Source organism: Talpa occidentalis, unplaced genomic scaffold (genome assembly GCF_014898055.3).
Source record: "Talpa occidentalis isolate TD23 unplaced genomic scaffold, MPIMG_talOcc4v2.1 talOcc4.6, whole genome shotgun sequence".
In the NCBI taxonomy this organism is placed as follows: Eukaryota; Metazoa; Chordata; class Mammalia; order Eulipotyphla; family Talpidae; genus Talpa; species Talpa occidentalis.
The window spans coordinates 70,228,443-70,247,718 of NW_023604972.1; the positions used below are offsets into that span (position 1 = coordinate 70,228,443).

Consider the following 19,276-nt stretch of genomic DNA (forward strand, 5'->3'; position numbering starts at 1 on the left):
TGTTTATGTTTAAGGTAATTACTGATAGGTATGAAGTTGCTACTCACATTTTGTAATTTTATACTAGTCATTCTGAAGATCCATTATTCCTAAAAGCTGGTTCTTTGACTAAAATAAACAAAGCAGCAGTTAAGCTCCCAAAGAAACGCAGGGGGTGGGGGGAACCCTAATAAATAGAATCAGAAACAAAAAAGAAGTTACAACCAACAACTCAGAATACAGAGGACCATAACATATTACTATGAACATTTGCATGCCGCTAACTTGAATAACTTGGAAGAAATGAACAAATTTTTAGAAATGCAAGCTATGAGACTAAATTGGGAGAAAATAGAAATTGTGAATGGACTAATTACAAGCAAGGAAATTAGAAGAATAATCAAATGTCTTCCAAAAGCCAAAAGCCCAAGACCACATGGTTTCACCACAGCAGATGACTGGATTAAGATGTGGTATATAAACATGATGGGATATTACTCAGCTATTAAAAAAAGAATTCCTGCCATTTGTGAGCATATAGGTAGAACCAGAGGGAATTATCCTAAGTGAAATAAACTACTGAGTGAAAAGAAAAATACTGGTGGATTTCACTCATATGTAGAATATAGAAAAACAAAAAGGAACTGACAGAACTAAACCAAATAAAAGTCTAGAAATGGCTGCAGAATGGAGTCAAATAGAGGGGGAAAGGAATGGGAATAAATTAGGGAGGGAGCCCAATCGCATATAATAAAGGAATATGGGTGATCTGAGGTGCAATGTAGTTGTGCACATCTGAGGAGGTATGAACCCATTCCTCTGAATTACATACAGTGATATGAACCAGTATTACCACAAACAGAAATATTAAAAAAAAAAAATAAGGAAAGTAAGATATTCCCTGCTCATGGATTGGAAAAATTAACATTGTCAAAAATGTCATGTTACTCGGGCCTTCCCTGGTGGCACAGCGGTTGAGCACTGGGCTGCGAAGCTGCCCTCAGCCTCTGCAGCACCAATTCGATCCCTGGCCATCGGGCGAGGGTCCCACATGGCGCGACAGACCTCTCTTGCCGCTGCTCCCCTCAGCAGTGTATTTCATCAGTCTGCCTGTTCTGTTCCCCGCTCTGGGTCTGGTGAATTCTCTCACCTTCCCGCACTTCTGACTGTACCCAGTGCTTGCATAAACAAATAAATAAATAAATCTTAAAAATATCAAAAGGTCATGTTACCCAAAGCAATATACAGATTCCATGCAAACCTATCAAAATTTCAAAGGCATTCTTCAAAGAAATAGAACAAACATGACTGAAATTTATATGGAAACCCAAAAGATCCTGACTAGCCAAAGAAATCCTGACATAAAGAGAATTAGGATATCACATTTTCAGACTTCAAACTATATTATAAAACTGTAATACTTAAAATGGCCTGTTATTGGAACAAAAACAGACACACAGACCAATGGAAAAGAATTGAAATCCCAGAAATAATCCCACATTTATATGCACAGTAAATCTATGACAATGAAGTCAAGAGTGCACATTGGAGTAAAGAAAGGCTCTTCTACAAATGGTTTTGAGAAAACTGGACAGCCACATGCAAAAGAACAAAACTAGACCACTATCTCACATCATATGCAAAAATTAACTCATAATGGATTAAAGTCTTGGATGTAAGACTGAAACCATAAAATACACAGGAGAAAATATGGGCAATATACTTCACAATATTGGCATCAGGTTGTCTCTGGGGACTCAATCCATATGGTAGGGAAACAAAAGCAAAAATTAATAAATGGAACTACTTCAGAGTGAAAGTTTCTGCACAGCACACACACACACACAAATGTCATTACAATGAAAGGACACTCAACTAAATGGAAGAAAAAAATCTGCATACCATGTATTTGTCAAGGGGCAAGATTCAAGATCTACAAAGAACCAATGCAACTCAACAAAAAGAAATCTAACAAACAGATCAAAAAATGGGTATAGAGTTAAATAGGTGCTTCTCAAAAGAAGACCTACAGGTGGACAAAAGGCACATGGAAGATGCTCATCATGTATCATAGGGAAATGCAAATCAAAACCAAGAGATACCATCTCACACTTATGAGAATGGCTCACATCAAAAATACCTGAGTAATGGCTGTTGGTGAGAGAATGAACCCTTTTACACTGTTGTGAATGTAGTCTTGTCCAGCCCCTATGGTATGGAGATTTCTCAAACTATTAAAAATAAAGCTGCCATATGTTCCAGAAATTCCACTCCTAGTTACCTATCTGAAGAGACCAAAAACACTAATCTGAAGGAATATATGCACTCTTGTGTTTAATACAGACTATTGACAACCAAGTTATGGAAATAACCTCAACATCCAAGGACAGGTGAATAGATTAGGAAGATGTGGTATATATACACAATGGCAGACTCCTAAGTCATTTGCAACAACATGGATGGAACTGGAGAGGATTATGCTGAGCAAAATTAATCAGAAAATGACAGACACATGATTGTTTTCACTCATATCAGTAATATAGAGAACAAAACAAAGGGTCAGACAAAATGAATCTAATTACACACCCTAGATATCTGGCTGTAGAACTGAGGCCCAGAAGGAAAGGGGAAGGTGGAGAGAAAAGTGAAGAGGGGGTACAGTGGGCTATGCTGAAGGACTCTGGTGCCTTGGTGACGGGTACTGTGGTAACATATATTTGAAGGCTGTAATCCTATACCTCTAACTCATACACAGTGTTGTCAACCAATGTCACATCAATTAGAAAATAAAAGTGGTGTTACATTCCAAATGAAAATAATGATCATTTTGGGCCTCCCCTGGTGGCACAGCGGTTGAGCGCCGGGCTGCAAGGCTGCCGGCAGCCTCTGCAGCGCCGGTTCATTCCCCCGCCACTGGCGAGGGTCCCACCAAAAAAAAAAAAAAAAAAAAAAAAAAAGATCATTTTTATAAATGTAATAATATATCACAATAACGTGTGTCCAACATCTCTCTCTCCTCAGCCTATACACTTCATTCCTGGTTTTCCAACATTTCAATAATGGATTGAACCATGTTTAAGGTGTAAATAAATTCCTCTACCTTCATTTATAATATAAAAAAAGCTTCTATAAACATTTGTGTACATGAAATAAGTTTTTAATTCCCTGGGATTAATGCTGTGGAAAGATTTTAAATTACTGACTTAAATTCTTTAATGGTTTTAGAATTATTCTGGATGTCTATTTCTCCTTGAACTAGCTTTGATTCATTGCTTTTTCCCCCTAGGATTTATCGCTTTATGTTTTGTTTAATTTTGTTTCTCAAATTTATTAGCACAAAGTTAATAGTATTCTTACTACCTTTTTTAATCCATGCCATTATTCATATCAATGCTTTCATTCCTAAGATAGTTTATTCATTTTTTCTTGGTAAATTTTATTAGAGGATGGTTTAAAGAACCTACTCTTGGGCCTCCCCTGGTGGCGCAGCGGTTGAGCGCTGGGTTGCGAAGCTGCCCGCAGCCTCTGCCGCGCCGGTTCATTCCCCAGCCACTGGTGAGGGTCCCACCAAATAAAAAACAAAACAAAACTCTTGACTTGTTGATCCCCTACATCAGAAAGATTTTTTCCAAAGTAAACAGTTTATCAAACATGTCAACTTAGGGTAATAAGTTAAATAGCATTTTATTTTTTGCCTTCCTTTACAATTCCTTTACAATTTGTCCAGTTAACAGAAACCTTTCCCTGCCCTGGAATGGAAATTCAGAGGAGCCCCGTAAGTCAGGGCTTCTCAGCATAGCATTATTGACCTTTTGAGTCCCACAGTTCTTTAATGGGGGGGACTGTCCTGCACCTTGTAGGATGTAGGTAGCAGCACCCCGGTTCCCACCTAGATGCCGGCAGCAATTGCCACTTGGGATAACCAAACATGTCTGCAGACGTTGTTAACTGTTCCCTGATTGACAAAGTTCCCCCAGTTGAGAACCACTGCCATGATTTTTTTGTTCTAGCTTAGAAAACAAAGTCCTAGATTCATTTCTCCTAACCTTTTCAGTTAAATGTTTAGGCTCATAAATTTTCAGCCTTTTTCATCTTTCAGTACTTCTCTTTCTTCGCCCCCGGCCGGTTGTTAGGAGATCTATCAACAGTTAAACTCACTAATTACTATAACCAGTGAATTTCTGATACTTGGTTTCCTTTCTGACTCTGCTCTTTATCATTGGACTATGTTTTTATTTATAGTTTTCCTCTTTTACATTATGTTTACTCTTGTAGGGATTATAGAGCGAGCATCTAAGAAGTACATATTTAAAATACTTCAGTGATTATACTCATGGAACGTCTGCTTTGGGGTAAAAGGAAAACTAACTAGGGTATATTGACCTAGGACTAATTTCAAACCATGTGCAGGGATATATATGAGGGACAGGAGAATGTGGAATATAGAAAAACCAAAAGGGTCAGACAAAGATAAACTTGAAAGCTGACCAAGGATCTGTGGCTTTCAGAGGGAGGGGGCTGGAGGGGAGAAAAGGCCGGGAGAGCACAAAGGACTATGGTGGGGGGCTGTGGCGGCTACACTGGGGGGGAGAGAGATCCTACAGTGTTAAAACACTAGCAAGGGGCCTCCCCTAGTGGTGCAGGCAGTTGAACGCTGCGCTGTGAAGTGTGAAGCTGTCCGCAGCAGCCTCTGCAACGCCGGTTCGATGGTTCGATCCCCGCCTGCCAGTGGGTCCCACACGGGGCGCGCAGACCTCTCCTGTCATGCCCACTGCTCCCCTCAGCAGTGTGTTTGTTCTGTTCCCCGCTCTGTCACCGGTGAATCCTCTCACCCTCCCACACATCTGGCCTGTACCCCAGTTCTTGTGTAAATGAATAAATAAATCTTAAAAAAAAAGTATTCTTAAAAAAATAAAACACTAGCAAGGATGTTAAACAGTGGCACTTCAATAAAAAAGTAATAATAATGGGAGTGAGCAGTGGAGCAAAGAAAGGAGGAATGGTGGTATACAGCTGCTGGTATCCCGATTCTCAATTTCCACATGCATCAGAGCTAAGTAGGAGAGAAACTCAATTTAGCGTAATACAAAAGGAAATTTGAAATTTAACCTGGATGAGACACATGACTGCCTGTCCCCTTACCTGACTAAGACAAAAATAATAGTTCGATCATAACTGGTAGGCTCTCCCCATCTCTAACTGGTGTTTCCTGGAAGACTAATGAAGCATGCAGTTCTGGAAGAGAAACAAGTCTGGTGTCTGAATGTTCTGCAACCATCCCAAGCCAGGTAGGTTCACCGTCGGTTCAGGAAGCTTGACAGAGAACCCTGGAGCCCTTGGCGTCATCCCCACAGGTTTTCTAATAGGACACCCGGGAAACAAGCCAGCCGGGAGACAGCAACTTGACCCCTTCGATTTTAATATGTTCTGTCCTCTGGGCTTCCTCCTGTAGCAGCGGCTCGTCCTCCGGTAGCCATTCCTCTGCGCTCTCCTCTGCTGTGCTCTGCCCTCTGTGGCACCACCCTTATATGCTCAGCCTTCAGGCTCAAGTGTGCCTACTTACACCTGCCCACACCACACTCCAGGTGTCCTCCATCAGGCATGTGTGCCCCGAGCCCTTCCCGAATGCTTCCTGCATTCAAGGCCTCAGGTGATAGCCACAGAGGCCAACGGCACCAAAGTCTGAGCAATCTTCATTTACCCTACCCTGAATTTTCAGCTGGATGTGACAGAGGCCTCACTCTTCGTAGTTCACAAGATAGCGAGTCTGATAGACACCAGGGAGCAAACCCTCAAACCCTCCATTTCCCCCAACCCAACCTCTCCACTCCTTTCTATCCCCTCAACCCATGCACATCCTCTCTCTCACAAGGCACAGGCAGAAGTGTGTTCCTTACAGGCCCACTGTGCTACACGACTGTGTTGAAACCAATTATAATTATTCCTTGGCATTATTAGGCAGGGAAATTGCAGGCAAAGGAAAGAGGAGTGTTGGGCCAGCAAGGCACAGAGCAGGTTTTCTATGTTGGGGCATACGGGTAAAGGAGAGTCCCGGAGCCCTCGGTGGTTTTCAGGCTTTTATTGAGCTTTTTACATCACATGTAGTGCAGCAATCAGGTACACGGCAGGCAGGGGTCTTGGGGTCCAGGAGGCTGGCAGGCCTTTCAGCCCCTGGCAAATCTTCATTCCTTCTGGGTACTCAGGCCTTCTCTTGCGGTCTTTGTTTTTCTGCTGCTGCTGTTTCTCGCTCTTCTGCTGGCGTCCCCATGATGCCGCCCTTATAAGCCCAGTCTCTCAGCCCAGGTGTGCCCACCTATGCATGCCCACACCTTACTCCAGGCACACGTGTAGGACCACAGGGGTCTATCATTAATACTAATGGTGGGAGGGCAGCAAAGCCTGATAATTTCATTTACCCTACAGGGAGGATCTCAGGCAAAGCAAAGAACTAGAGGCACTATGGGGAAATTTGCTTGGCATGAAAACCCAACAGGCTTACATTAATCATTGATTTTTTCCCAGGTGTGAAAAGAAACATTAGGCGTGTGTGTATGTGTGCTTGCAAGAAAAGGAAATACCTTCTGGATCATGGAAGAAGACCAATCCCTGAGAAAACCGGGAGAGGGATGCCAGAGAGAATAACTTCTAAGTTTGTCAATACTCAGCTACTGTGACATTTATTTTTCTATTAATTCTTGGCATTTATATTGCTGTGATAGATCAATTAGCCCTCATAATGTTCTAGCCCACTGACCTTATCATTTTACTATCATTTGCTGCCATTGTCACCGCAGGGAGATTGCAAATAGAAACATTTATAACTTTGAATTACCTAGGTCCAGAGCTCAGGAAACATTAAAAGACTTCGTTAAATAATCAGCATTAGATGATTGAACCTGGTGGGGAATTTTCCTTTTTTTTTCACCGCTCTTGAAGTCTGACAGCTCCACTGTAAAAAGGAAAGGAACAAAACGCATCCTGCACAACGCTGGGGTTCAGAGATTTCCAAAATGACTTGGGAGAGTAGAGACCCTTGAAGTTGGAGGGGGCCTTACCTTAGAGATCCACTGTATCTGGATCTTTGGCTGCAGCCAAAGATAATTTAGGTAGAAGGGAATTATCTGCAAGGGTGTTTCAAGGTCAATGAGAGGATAGATAACAAGGCTCAGGATAGAAAGATGCCAAGGGTGCTTGGCAGGGCAGGGGAGCAGAATTGCAGCAACATTCTCCTGGGAGGAATGCCCTCTAGTTGTTCCTTCTTTCCTTCAAAACTCCATCCTGGGGCAAAGAAGCTAAGTGAGCGACTAAAGGAGAATATGGACCCTTTGACTTGTGTAATGAGATTGAGGGAGGCACTTGGAATTACTTTAACATCATGACCACACCAAAACCTGAGGAGGAGATTTCCCTGGAGGAAATCAGAACGCTATGAGATGGGGGAGTAGCTGATGGGAGGCGGGGAAAATGAGAGAGGAAGAAAGAGGAGGAAAGGGAAAAAGTTTAATACTTGGGAGTTACTTACTCCAACCAGATTCTACAGGTGAGGAAACTGTGGCCTTTATAATGATATGGCCTGTTCAAGATTACAAACTAGTGAGTCCACCGAAGGATGAGAAACTCGTTTCCAGATTGGTGTTTATTTCAATACCACATGATTTTGGAACGAATGCCAACAATTTCCTCAGTTGCAAGCCAAGAATTTGACCTGTATTTTTGTCATTCCAGCTGTATTATATTTGGGAATTTTGTGACAGCACTTTACTTAGGCTTATCTTTTAATCAAAGGAGCACCCTTTGATGCTGTAATAGAAACTAGTTCTTAAATTCATGTTTTTTTTTTTTTTTTTTTTGGCAAGCAACATCACCCCCATCAGCCTGAATAAATCACCAACTAGACAGGATTGTACAATGAAGTGCAGGATTTTAAATACCAGGAGGACTCCAGAGAATTTCAGAGATGCTGCTCATCAATCCGGGGGACGGGATTTCAGGCAGATGGCCAATCTGCCAGGGGAAGCACTTGGTCTCGATTAATTGAAGTCAGTAAATGGTGAGGTGGCCGGAATGCTGTGTCAGAAATAAACTTGCTGGAGATGAAGAAGCAACTCCAGACAAACAATTAAGAGCTATGGGAAAAGGTACTCACAAGGGCCGGGGACACACGGCTCTGCTCAGCCTGCTGCAGAAGCAGGAAGATGAAAGTTGCAAGGATTGCTTTTGCCTAAGAAGCTTGGCGGGGAGGGGGAAGCGGCGGCGGGTGAGTGGCAGAAATAGTAAACTCAGGTTTTTCAAGGTGAGGGAAGTTACTCTTTGAATACAAGATCAGGGTGAGGAGAGGGCTTGGTTTAATGCAGGGAAACTGCAAATAACAGAATGCTGTTACTGATTTGCTGACTGGCGCGGCATCTCGGTTTTGTGACCAGCTCAGGCCCTTACTAGAGCTAGGTGAGGGTTCACGCTTGTACCTGCTGGGCTTTCTGCTGTTTTTTCCAAACATCGCTCTTACTCACCTTTCTCCCCTAAATCACTTTGTTATGTCTAAACAATTCTTGTTATGAAACAATAATAATAATTAAAAAAACCCTTGGCAAACTTCCAATCCACTCAAAGAAATGAGACTTGAACTACATTTCAATTTTGATTTCTATACAGAGGAAGCAGTGATTGGACTGCAAGCAACACACACCCGTTATCATCAGAACTCATAGCTTAATTACAGAGAAACTGAAAGCTAATAATTTTTCATACACTATTATCGCCCTAGGAGGTCAGTTACCATGGATATCTCTCCTTCCCTTTCTTCTACTCATATTTATACAAGAAAAGGAAGGGAAATATAAACATGATGGAAAGATTAAACAAGACAAGGCACAGTTTGCTATAAATATTTTACATTTATTATAAGGGTGCAGTAAAAAAAAAAAACCTGCAGACCTATGAGTAATAATTGATCTACTGGAAAATAAAAAGTTGCTATTCAAAAGTGATCTTAAATTTACAAAAGCATGAAATCATGTTTTTAAAAAGTATAAAACAATTTTAAAAACATCCTAAAATGTTAGCCAAAGTTCAAAGTGTATTTCTTATGATTTTAAACACTAACAAATAAATAAGTGTTAAATACAGATCTGAGTTATAAATGGTAAAAGACAACTAATTGCTTTATATATTTAGCTCTCATTCATTTTTAGACTTGTTTACAAAGACAGATAAAGTCACCAAAGGCCTTGTTTGTATGTTTTTACACTTGATCTTTTATAAGAAGCACCCAATTTCCAGTGTTTCTTTTATCCACTTCACAAATATATTATTTTAAACAACAACAAAAAAGATTAAAGGTGCTTTAACTTGACATTAAATGGACTATTCATTGGCACTGAAAGGAAACTTTGCAAACCACAGGAGTTCTTTGCTCCAAAGAATGCTTCAAATACAACATCTATTCGGTGAAGGGTTGAAGGCAGGCCCCATTTTTACCTCAGCATCTCAAACTCATCTTTTTATCCAGAGGAAAAAAAACAATCACATTTCTACAACCATTTGCTTTGGGTCTGTGCCAGGAAAACTGCTGTGCCTTAGGCCAGTGGGCTGCCCACAGTCACATGGATGGGCATCATTTGTACTTTTGTCTTCATTTACAATGTTCAGGGTCCCTGGAGAAGTCAAGGCTGTTCTTGGAACTTTGACAACTTAGTTTATTCTCTTACATATATCTGGCTTTTTCCTAATCCTATGTGGTATATGGCTATGACTTCCAAAAGTTCCAAACTTTTCAGGTGCTCACTAGACCAAGGAAACACACACATAAAGAAAACTATCATATAAAATCAGCAAAATTTACACCACTACCTCCTACTGTACTCTAGTTGCTTAAGTGGATCATCTGATTTAACACATTTAAGCATAAACATAAAATCTATAGATGACTAATAAGGCTGTTTCAGTGAAAAATCTCAGTGATATACAGAGGAAAAGGATGGCCCATGAAAAGTGTGTGCCTGGCCAGTGGTCCATGTTGAGTGATGGGCTGTGGAGTATCTGACAGCCCAGATGGTACTGGGTATCTGACATTTCATATGGAAAGTGAAACCTACAAGTGAGAGGAAGTTTCATGTCTTTGGTCACTTTGATCATGAATTTGAAATAACCAAGACCTAGTCCTCCCAGTTCCCCTTTATGTTTGATTGTGATTTGATGCTCAGAATGTTGGATTGGATTGAGAATCATAGGACTCTAATTATGCTTGTTTTGGGGAATCATGTGAATCTGTGGAAATAATCTCTTTGATACTAAAGCTAAGACAGTAAAATCCATTAAAACATTGTATTTTATGAATATTGTAATTGTGAAAGGCCTAGCATTTGAAGAAGAATTATGGCAAATAAGTTCATTTCTATTGGGATTGCTCTTCAGCATGCAGCTGAATAAAAGCAGTTCAGAAAGGCAGGGGATGGGCCTCAACAGCACCCCACAGTCTGCATATAAGAACTGGACTTTGGGTTAGGAAAACACATTCTCAGTCACATTAAGCATGACTTTGGGCACTAAGCCCTCTGCATTTGCTTACAACAGTCTGGCATTTCTTAAGAACAGGCAGCACCTTTATTTCTACCACGTCAAATTATTTTTTAAAAGGAATATACCTATGAAATAAGGTGTTTGCTTTTGGAGGGGGCATTCTGTAAATTAACAATAGCATGGATTGTTGAGCTAACCAAGACTGTTTAGGGTCTCAGTAAGAACTGATTCCAGATTCTCTCTCAGTCCCTATCCAGGGTACTTAGAAATTTGAGCCTCCATGGAGTGGGGAGGGGGCAAGGGATTTAGATTTTTTGCTCCATAGATTGTTCAGGCAACTCTCCCAAAGACTCTAAGATTATACAATTTGACCAGAGCTATGAAAGAAAATGTGGGTTTGAACTCATAGACAACTTCATTTTTCATTTTCAGGTTTCTGCTGCTCCAATGTGGGAGTTGGAATTTCTTTATGACCATCTTACACTTATTCAATGTTGCTTAGAACATTGACATTTCCTACTGACATCTGTCTCATGCTTTCAAGGCATTATCTCCTGTTACCTAATAAATTGACTAAAAAGTTGTAGTTGTTTAAAGGGTATTTTAATGGAACACTGACTGAAGTTGTGATTCTATTGTCTACTTTGATTGTTGAAATCTGGCTTCTTAGTATGTTGTTTTGGAATCTGCTTTGGATAGCATCTACAATATGGAGCATAGGGGAAATGTGTGATGTTTGACTTTTTAAAAATTGTTTTGGGGGAAACTGTAGAGTATATAGAGCTGATGTTTTAACACAAAGGCACTGTTGGGTCTGTAGAGATGGGTACATTGACTTATTTGGAACTTAAGGCTTCATATTTGCTAACTTCTTTTCTGAAGCCATAGGAAAACTCTTTAATATTACACAACTGAAATATTTTTAGATATTTACTGACAGGAGAAATGTGGAGATAACAAAAAAATATTTGCCATGAAGAGTGGAGTGGAAGAATAGAATACATCTCGGGGCTAAAGTAAAATAACAATTGTTAGTTTCCAACATTTTTTTTGGAGGTAGGTTGCCTAATGAGCTTACCTGGCCATGTCAACAGGCTGCTTTTCTAGCCATAAATACTAAGAGTGATCTTTCAGTCCTTGGAAAATGTCCCAAGAGCCTTTATGATAGGTCAGTTGTGTTAGAGTCATGACAGTAATTATCCTTTCTCCATCACAAGGACTGCAAGTGGGATTTCTTTGTATTCTAAGCTGCATCTGCCATGAGGCCTCTTGCTTAGTTGGTGTGCAGCTGACCCCCTAAAAGCAGGTGCTTCCAGGGCAGCTGAGGAGAAACTCTTTGGTCTAAGCCAATTATGACAATATCCAATAAAAGCTGATGATAGGCTTTTCTATTTTTGTAGATCAATAAACTGAATTGAGGAGAGGAAATATTAACCAGAAATCAAACAAAACCAAAACCAAAACCAGAAAACCCAGCACCCAGCAAGGTTCCCTGCACCTGGCATGGCAGATGTTCAAGAAACATTACCTGAATAAATAAATCTGAGGAAAAACCCATCCCCAAAGTATTAAAAATTTCTGCTCCCGGGTCCTCACTTAGAATACATTATTACTTAATAGAATACTTTAATCAGTTGGTTGAGTGGTACCATTTAAGAAAACAGTATAGAAATTCAAGATTTGAATATTTTTTTAAAATGAATTCTAAATATTTTTGTTTTAGGGCTCTATGAGTTTTGCTGGCAAGGTGGGAAGCTAAACTGCCTTCATGTTGCAAGCATTGACACCTGCAGGATACTTTTTCTTGAATAAAATACAAAGTAGGCGCATTCCTGGCAATTTTCCTCCAATGCTGGCTGCTCCAGACAAGTGCATGCCTTTACTCAGCTTCTTACTGCATAGGGAATGGGCTGAACCTGTCATGTCTCAGCCTTACAGAAAAACAAAGCAAGCATGATTTTCATTCAACAGCTACCTCCCGAGATTACAGGGAGGACAGAGAAAATCAGATCAATAGCTAATTCAATGTCCTTTTAGAAGTGTTACAGACACTTGAGAAGCATGCAATATTTAATAACATGCAGAAGGAAGCCTCTCAAACCTCCCTTTTGAAGATTAGCATTCCCTTATTGATGCTGCATTTTTGCTGGAAGGTTAGCCCTTGCGGGGCTTTGCAATTGGCACTCTGTTACTGCCCCTTATCTCCTCTAATCTTCCTCACTGAATGTTTTGCTGCTTTCCATGGCTCCCCTTAGTCACGCTGCATTATACTTTACAATGCTCCTGATTCCTTTCCCTCACATGTTAAAAATATAAAGACAAGAAACATGATTTAATTGGTCTTTTCGTACTTCCCTGCTGAATTCCATGTTTCCATGAAGTAGAGCTCATCAAAATAAGGTCCTTCTGGGGTAACTAGTGTCTGGAAATTATTAATGTTAACAATTAATAAACATTAGTTAAGGTGAAGTAGTGCTGACCTAAGCATGCTGTCATTTAGGAGACTAGCCAGGTTAATCCTCATTGCAACCAAGATTTCTAATAAAGTATGGATAATCAGAGATTTTAGCTCAAGAAATATTAAATATTACTAGTGAAAATGTGAAGAGACTGAGTAGTCTCTTAAAAGTCTAAATACACATGACCAAACCCGTCAGTTGGTAGGGCAATGTGTGTGTGTGTGGCCTGGGGCATATTAGCCTCTGAGCTAGGGATGTAAAACTATTCCTAATGCAAGGGTGAGGTGCTGGTTTGCTCTTTTTGCTTCTTTTGGCTCCAATATCTTTTAAATTTTCTAAAGAAAAGGCTGTATCCTGGTGGCACTGTTCATCTTAGGTTTTCCAGAGACACAGTCCAAGTCTTTGTTCCACTCTAATTATTCCAACCTCTCTGTAATGGTGGCATAATCCTACCTTAGAATATCCAGTCTTTTTTCTTTGCCTTGGTAGATACTTGGCTCAGCACCATATAAGTTGATAAGCTGAAGTTTCTGTGCATTACGTCTGTGTAGTTTAAAGGGACCAGGGATTTAGTACAGCCAAATTTTTCTACTACCCAAGGATCTCAGTCCTTGTTAGACTGCTAAATGAGTCTTAATGTCTATAACTTAACAATTCATAATTTAATTTTTGAATCACTGAGGCAGTAGGATGATTTTTTAAGGAGCAATAAATATTCCATTAAGTTGAATTCTGACTGAAATATAGTTTATACACCTTCTATATTGTAGCATTATTTTTTAAAGGAGAATTTTATGGGACTCTAAGACAGTACACTAGAATCTCCCTCAGGCCACTTTTGGCACATGAAATTTTCACTTTTAAATAAGAAATGAAGATACATTTCTGTATTTTTCAAATTATACAGTATTCAGACTCGGTATGAAACTACAACAGAAAAAATATTTAATAAATTCTGGTATGTATTGGAAAATCAGAGTTAGTAGTAAGGGAGGTAACACTTTAATGGTAGACACTTATGCTAACTTAATAGTTTAATGGAAATGTAATATAAACATTTTCATATAAAATCTTTGTTTCCATTTAATCAAGATATTTATGCATAAAGGAAATGTGTCTTTTTCAGTTGTCTGCCCTTTTGTTGCTCCTTTTGTGTTATTCTCTGCTTTGTGTGAGGGCTCATATAGAGGGAATCTAATATGATTCAGAACAGTGCTCAGGATCAATGAATTCTGTTGATAAGAAACATCTAAAATACAGATGCTGTGATCAAGAAAGTGTGTGTAACAGAAAAGGGCTGAGGCAAATAACCCCTTTTCAGACAATATCAATTAATCTCAGCTCAAGGATACATAACCACAAAACAGTATAACCATACTAAGCATGGTTTTTAGGTATTCTTAAAAAAATTTTAGGTGGAGTGACTGGGTAACTAAGAATAACGCCAAGAGACCACCTGGTTGTGTATTGCTGCATTCTAATTCTTATGTTGATCTCTTAACAAAGAACTCAGTGTGTGGTCTAGATCATAATTAAAACAGTCTTCTTGACATATGCTTTTATCAATATTGTCAAACCAGAGTTATTTTAGTGGTACTAACCAAACTATACAAAAATGGCAAAAATGAAATATGACTATAACAGACCAAAAAAAGCCCATACTGTAGTTTAAAAGAATTAAAACTATTCCAATGACTAAACCTAAAAAAATAATAACCCCAAATGAAAAACAATTGTGAAATGTGCACTGAATAGCAGCTAATACAATAAAAACATTAGGTTCATGTCTATACTGATCTGAGTGTAAAATGTTTCAATAATAATGTGTTTATGTAAAATGGCATAGATGAAGGACTTTATTGCCAACATTAAATTGGGAAGATAAAAGAAAAGTAATTATGTGATACCTTTCACTGGAGACCTAGTAGCAGGATGGGCTGAAATAAAAGCCTCTGGATTTGAAAGTTTAAATAAAACCTATTAATACTTTATTATTATTTTCTTGGAAGAGAAAGAATACATTGGTTGTGGAAGTAACCTTAAATTACGTGGAACACAAAATTAATTTTAGTTCAAATGTTGGTGATAAATGTTAATTTGGCTATAAAATATTTCCTTTCTTGAAAAATGAACTATTTATATATTTCCCATAATAGCTCCTTGGTGAGTCAAGATATAAAAATGCAGGTGATAGGCTCTGTTGATAAGAAATTTATGTAAATTACTACCTGTCCCCCACTTTGTTTATAAGTTTAAGTTATTATGACACGAAATTTTTGGAAAATTTGTCAACCCCAAAATTTGTGACCTGGCATAATTACACTGAGACCATAGGTAATTCTGATTACAACTGATTTTTTACTAAATAAATCCTAGGATTTTGTGCATTTCTGTAGCCTTCTTTCCCTACATCAACTTGCAAATTCAGAACAGTATTCATGTGCGTGCTTTTGGGTATGGATTAGCCTCCGAAAGTACATAATTCCAATAATTATCAGTGACAGAGGGGATGAATAAATTATGCTTTAAGCACTACAAAATTAACAGTAAAAAAATGGTTTTCATAAGTTTTTCTTAATGCATGTGCCTATATTAAAGTTAATGTTCTATACAACTGATAAGCTCTTGCAAGACTCCCAATGAGCTATTAATCCTGAACTGTACCACTGCCTGCCTTGGGACAAAGAACGAAATAGAATTTAAATGCTATAGATGTCATGATGTTTTGAAAAGTTTCTTCAATTTAAGCACAGAGTTCTGATGTGAACTGCAATTTTATCAGCCTGGATGAATGAAGTATCAATGCCATGTTCATTTTTCACATGACAATACAAAGATTAAGCTTCAGGTTTTTTTTCACAAAATTAAAGCCCAAGCCATCATTCTCTTTCCTTATTGAGAACTTAGTATTAAGGCTACTAAGTGAAGGAGGCTGTTTTCTTTAAACAAAGAATATTATAGAGATATTCACTTGGTAATACTGACAAAGGGTGTATTTACACTCCTCTGATTCTTCCTTTTAGAGACTGGCAAGTGCCTGAAGACCATGACAATCATAAGTCTTGGATCTGTGTTTTGATTTATCACAGTAAATGCCATCAAAAGTAATTTCCATTTGACAGAAGGGAAAACCATATTGATTAAGAAAAGCTGCTTTGTATATTACAATATATTTTAAGGGCAAGTTTATAATGTTTTCATTTTATTCTGGATGTAGTAATCATTAATTGTGTGTAAATCTTTCAAAGAGATTAAAATGGCATACCCAAGCCATTTTCCACTTCATTATTATCTTTTATCCTCTTAAAAGTATGGAGTGTGAGTTAGGTGCAATGTTATTCATAGGTAGCAAACAGTTGGATAGGGCAAGAAAAGGGGAATTTCTATCCCATAAGCTCTTCCCATGAATGTAGACTAAATAATCACTAAGTTGCTATCTGGACATAGGCCTCAGCACTCATCAAAGTCTGCTAGGCCACATTTACCCCTGAGTGTGACCATCTCCTATGCACATATTTATCCTGAGAGGCAACTTTATACAGAATATGGGGTAAGTTCCCTGGATGTAGCTAAGATTTAGCTCAATGGAATCCTAGTTTTAACTCGAGTCACATAGTATTCATATGAAACGTCCCCAGAACTGTGCTCATGCACCTGTCAGCTGATAAAAATTTCCAAGTAGCAGTGTAAGGGGACTGAGGGGAGCAAATGGAAACAGGAGGGTTGGCCCTGTCTATTTTTCCTCAATAATGTCCATCTGACTTATGTGTCACTCATGCCTGCCCTACTTCATGGCAGCAACAGGTGTGTGCACACACAGATATGTCTGTGAACTAGGATCATGAGATTCTAACAATAATGACAATGGTACAGATGAGGGGAATTAGATTCTGGGATGTCTCCTCTGGGGGGATGGTCCTTACCCAAAAGTATGTTATTTCTGTGAACCTGTGCCTTATAGTTTCTCTCAATTTTTTTTTGTCGCCATTAAGAAGGCTTTTACCAATGAACTCCTTAAAACATTTCTGAGAACTTACATTTTTTGTGTGTGAATTCAGAGCAAAAGTGTGTGTTTTTAAAGGCATATCTCTGTGTGTGATCTGGTGAGAAGGCAGATTTTATATTTTCTTCCTCTTTGATCACTACTTTAGCTGCTTGTCCCTAGGCGACCCCCCACCCCTGTTCAAACTCACTTCTAGCCATCACAGTGCTGCTGTTAAAGCTGCTGCTTCAGTTGTACTAGTGTGCTAGTTAAGACTTTTCACATGTCATTTTCTGATGGGACAGAAATGACAACCTTGCTAACAAACACAGGAACATGATGACTCTAACACGGCAATTGGTTTTTGGCAAGAGAGAAAAGAAGAACTCTAGGAGGTCCACATAATTCTCCATATAAAATGACTTTTACAAATATAATTTTGCCTTGCTTGGCAGAGCAGAAAGACAACATCGGCTGGAATGTGTCCTGCAAACATGGCATTACCAGTACACCTTACAGCACCAACTGAGGAGAGGCTGTGGCACAGGAGAGCAGCCCATGAACTGTGTTGAAGTAGAAAACTTTGAGCAATGTCAGTGGTCCTGGTGTGAAAACGATCTGTAAACCCTCATGGTTACAGCCTGTGCTTTTTTATTTATAATGGCCTGAAATGGCAGGATTGCTGTGGTGAGCTCAAAAAGCCCCTGGTGGACTGTCTATTTCTTCAATGCCTTTTTCTTTAAGTGGCACATATTTTTAAAAAGTTAATAAAAAAATAACCTTAGAAGATTGTTGCAGGTAATGTGGTATAAACTCATTGTTAATGAGAACAATGTTACTCTGCTGGAGGACAGAGTTGAGGCTGAGGGGGGTGCTGCTCTGTCACTATGTGATTTTCCTCCTGATGGTGGCCAGCTCTCTCTGAAGGTCAGCAAACTTGGGACGCTGTTCAGGTTTATAATCCCAACATTTCATCATAATTTTAAAAATATCCTCTGGACAGTTCTGAGGGGCTGACATTCGGTATCCTGAAGAAGAACAGAGAATTTAGAATGGAGATAATATATGTGTTCACACAGGGCATTACTCAGTATGCAAATTTTTGTTGCCTTATGTTGTAGGTGTAATAGAACAAAAAATCATTTCAGGACAAACTGAATGTTCTCTACAAGAGATGCAGAATTCAGTATCACATAGCCAAATAATTGCCTTCTAGTTCAAAGACCCTATTATTTTGTCTGTTCATTTACCAAAAATCTGATGTAAGTTGCAGCACATACAAGTGCATATTTCAGTATTTAAGTATTTGCTTTTAGAATTTGCTTTTAGACTAATTATAATAAAGTAAAAAATCAAAATCAACAAGCAACTATAAACCAGAGACACACTATAGGAGGGTTGGGGGGAGAAGGGAGTAGGATCAACACAAGGGTGGTGGGAATTGTATAGGGACTATAACCAATTGTATGGGGACTATAATGAAAATGCATACATTGAACAAAAATGAAAAATGATGTAAAAAATATACAAAATTAGAATTTGCTTTTAATACTCTGAGCAGAGTTTTAAAAAAGTCATCACTATATTTTAGATTTTTGAAGATAAAAAGATGATGAGGATTTTATCAATAGGGAAATAAAAATCATATCAGTTTGCTCCCTTGCAATACAAGAAGAATCTGAAGCCAAAGTTGCCTGGTAGCACACAAGCTTTGTGCTGGGCAGTGTATATGTGCCTACGTGTTTTCCTCAGGAAGGACGACAGATGTCTGTGAGGAATAGAAGGTAGCACCGGAGCTAGAAAGTCAACCTCCTATAACCAGTAGTATAAACATGCCACTCTGAAAGGGCTAAATGCTAGGGCATTGGACTTGGTCAAAATACATTGTTTCTGTTGAGAGCTGTGGACTATACCAGTGCATGCTAATATGTCTCAATCCCCTATTTATCCCTGCCCCTGATCTGGGAACACCACTTCTGAAGACAGAAGTGTTATAAAATCTCAAGAATTTCTTCCTGAAGGTTATTAGCAGTAATATGAGTGGTGTTTACTTGGCCTAAAATAGAAAAACAGGGCAGTGTTCCTCAACCTCCTATTTTCCTTGAAGACAGTGACCAGCACGACCTGGCAGATGTGATGCCAGGTAGGGGGAGTGGAAGAAAAGTCTATAGGACACAATTTTTCAAATGTTGAGATCTTTTAAAATTTGTTTATGTTGTATAAAAGCCTTACCATCCATGGGGTTCAAAAGAAGATTTATCAACATCTCTGCTCTCTGTTTATATTCTCAAATAGTATGTGCCTTCTCCCTTACCTCAAGAAACCAGAGCTACAGCTG

The 19,276-nt window shown here is 39.0% G+C and overlaps 1 protein-coding gene across 10 annotated transcripts in view; it reads right to left on the bottom strand.

Annotated features, from left to right (window-relative positions):
* Positions 1-9,035: 9,035 nt before the first annotated feature.
* The window catches only part of FER (FER tyrosine kinase), a 484,685-nt gene continuing 474,444 nt past the window's right edge, over positions 9,036-19,276 (bottom strand). For all 10 annotated transcript variants that reach the window (XM_054688073.1, XM_054688071.1, XM_054688072.1 and 7 more), the window contains one exon: positions 9,036-17,966. In XM_054688073.1, coding sequence (XP_054544048.1) covers positions 17,824-17,966 — 143 coding nt within the window. In that variant the 3' untranslated portion in view covers positions 9,036-17,823. The remainder of the gene's footprint in view (positions 17,967-19,276) is intronic.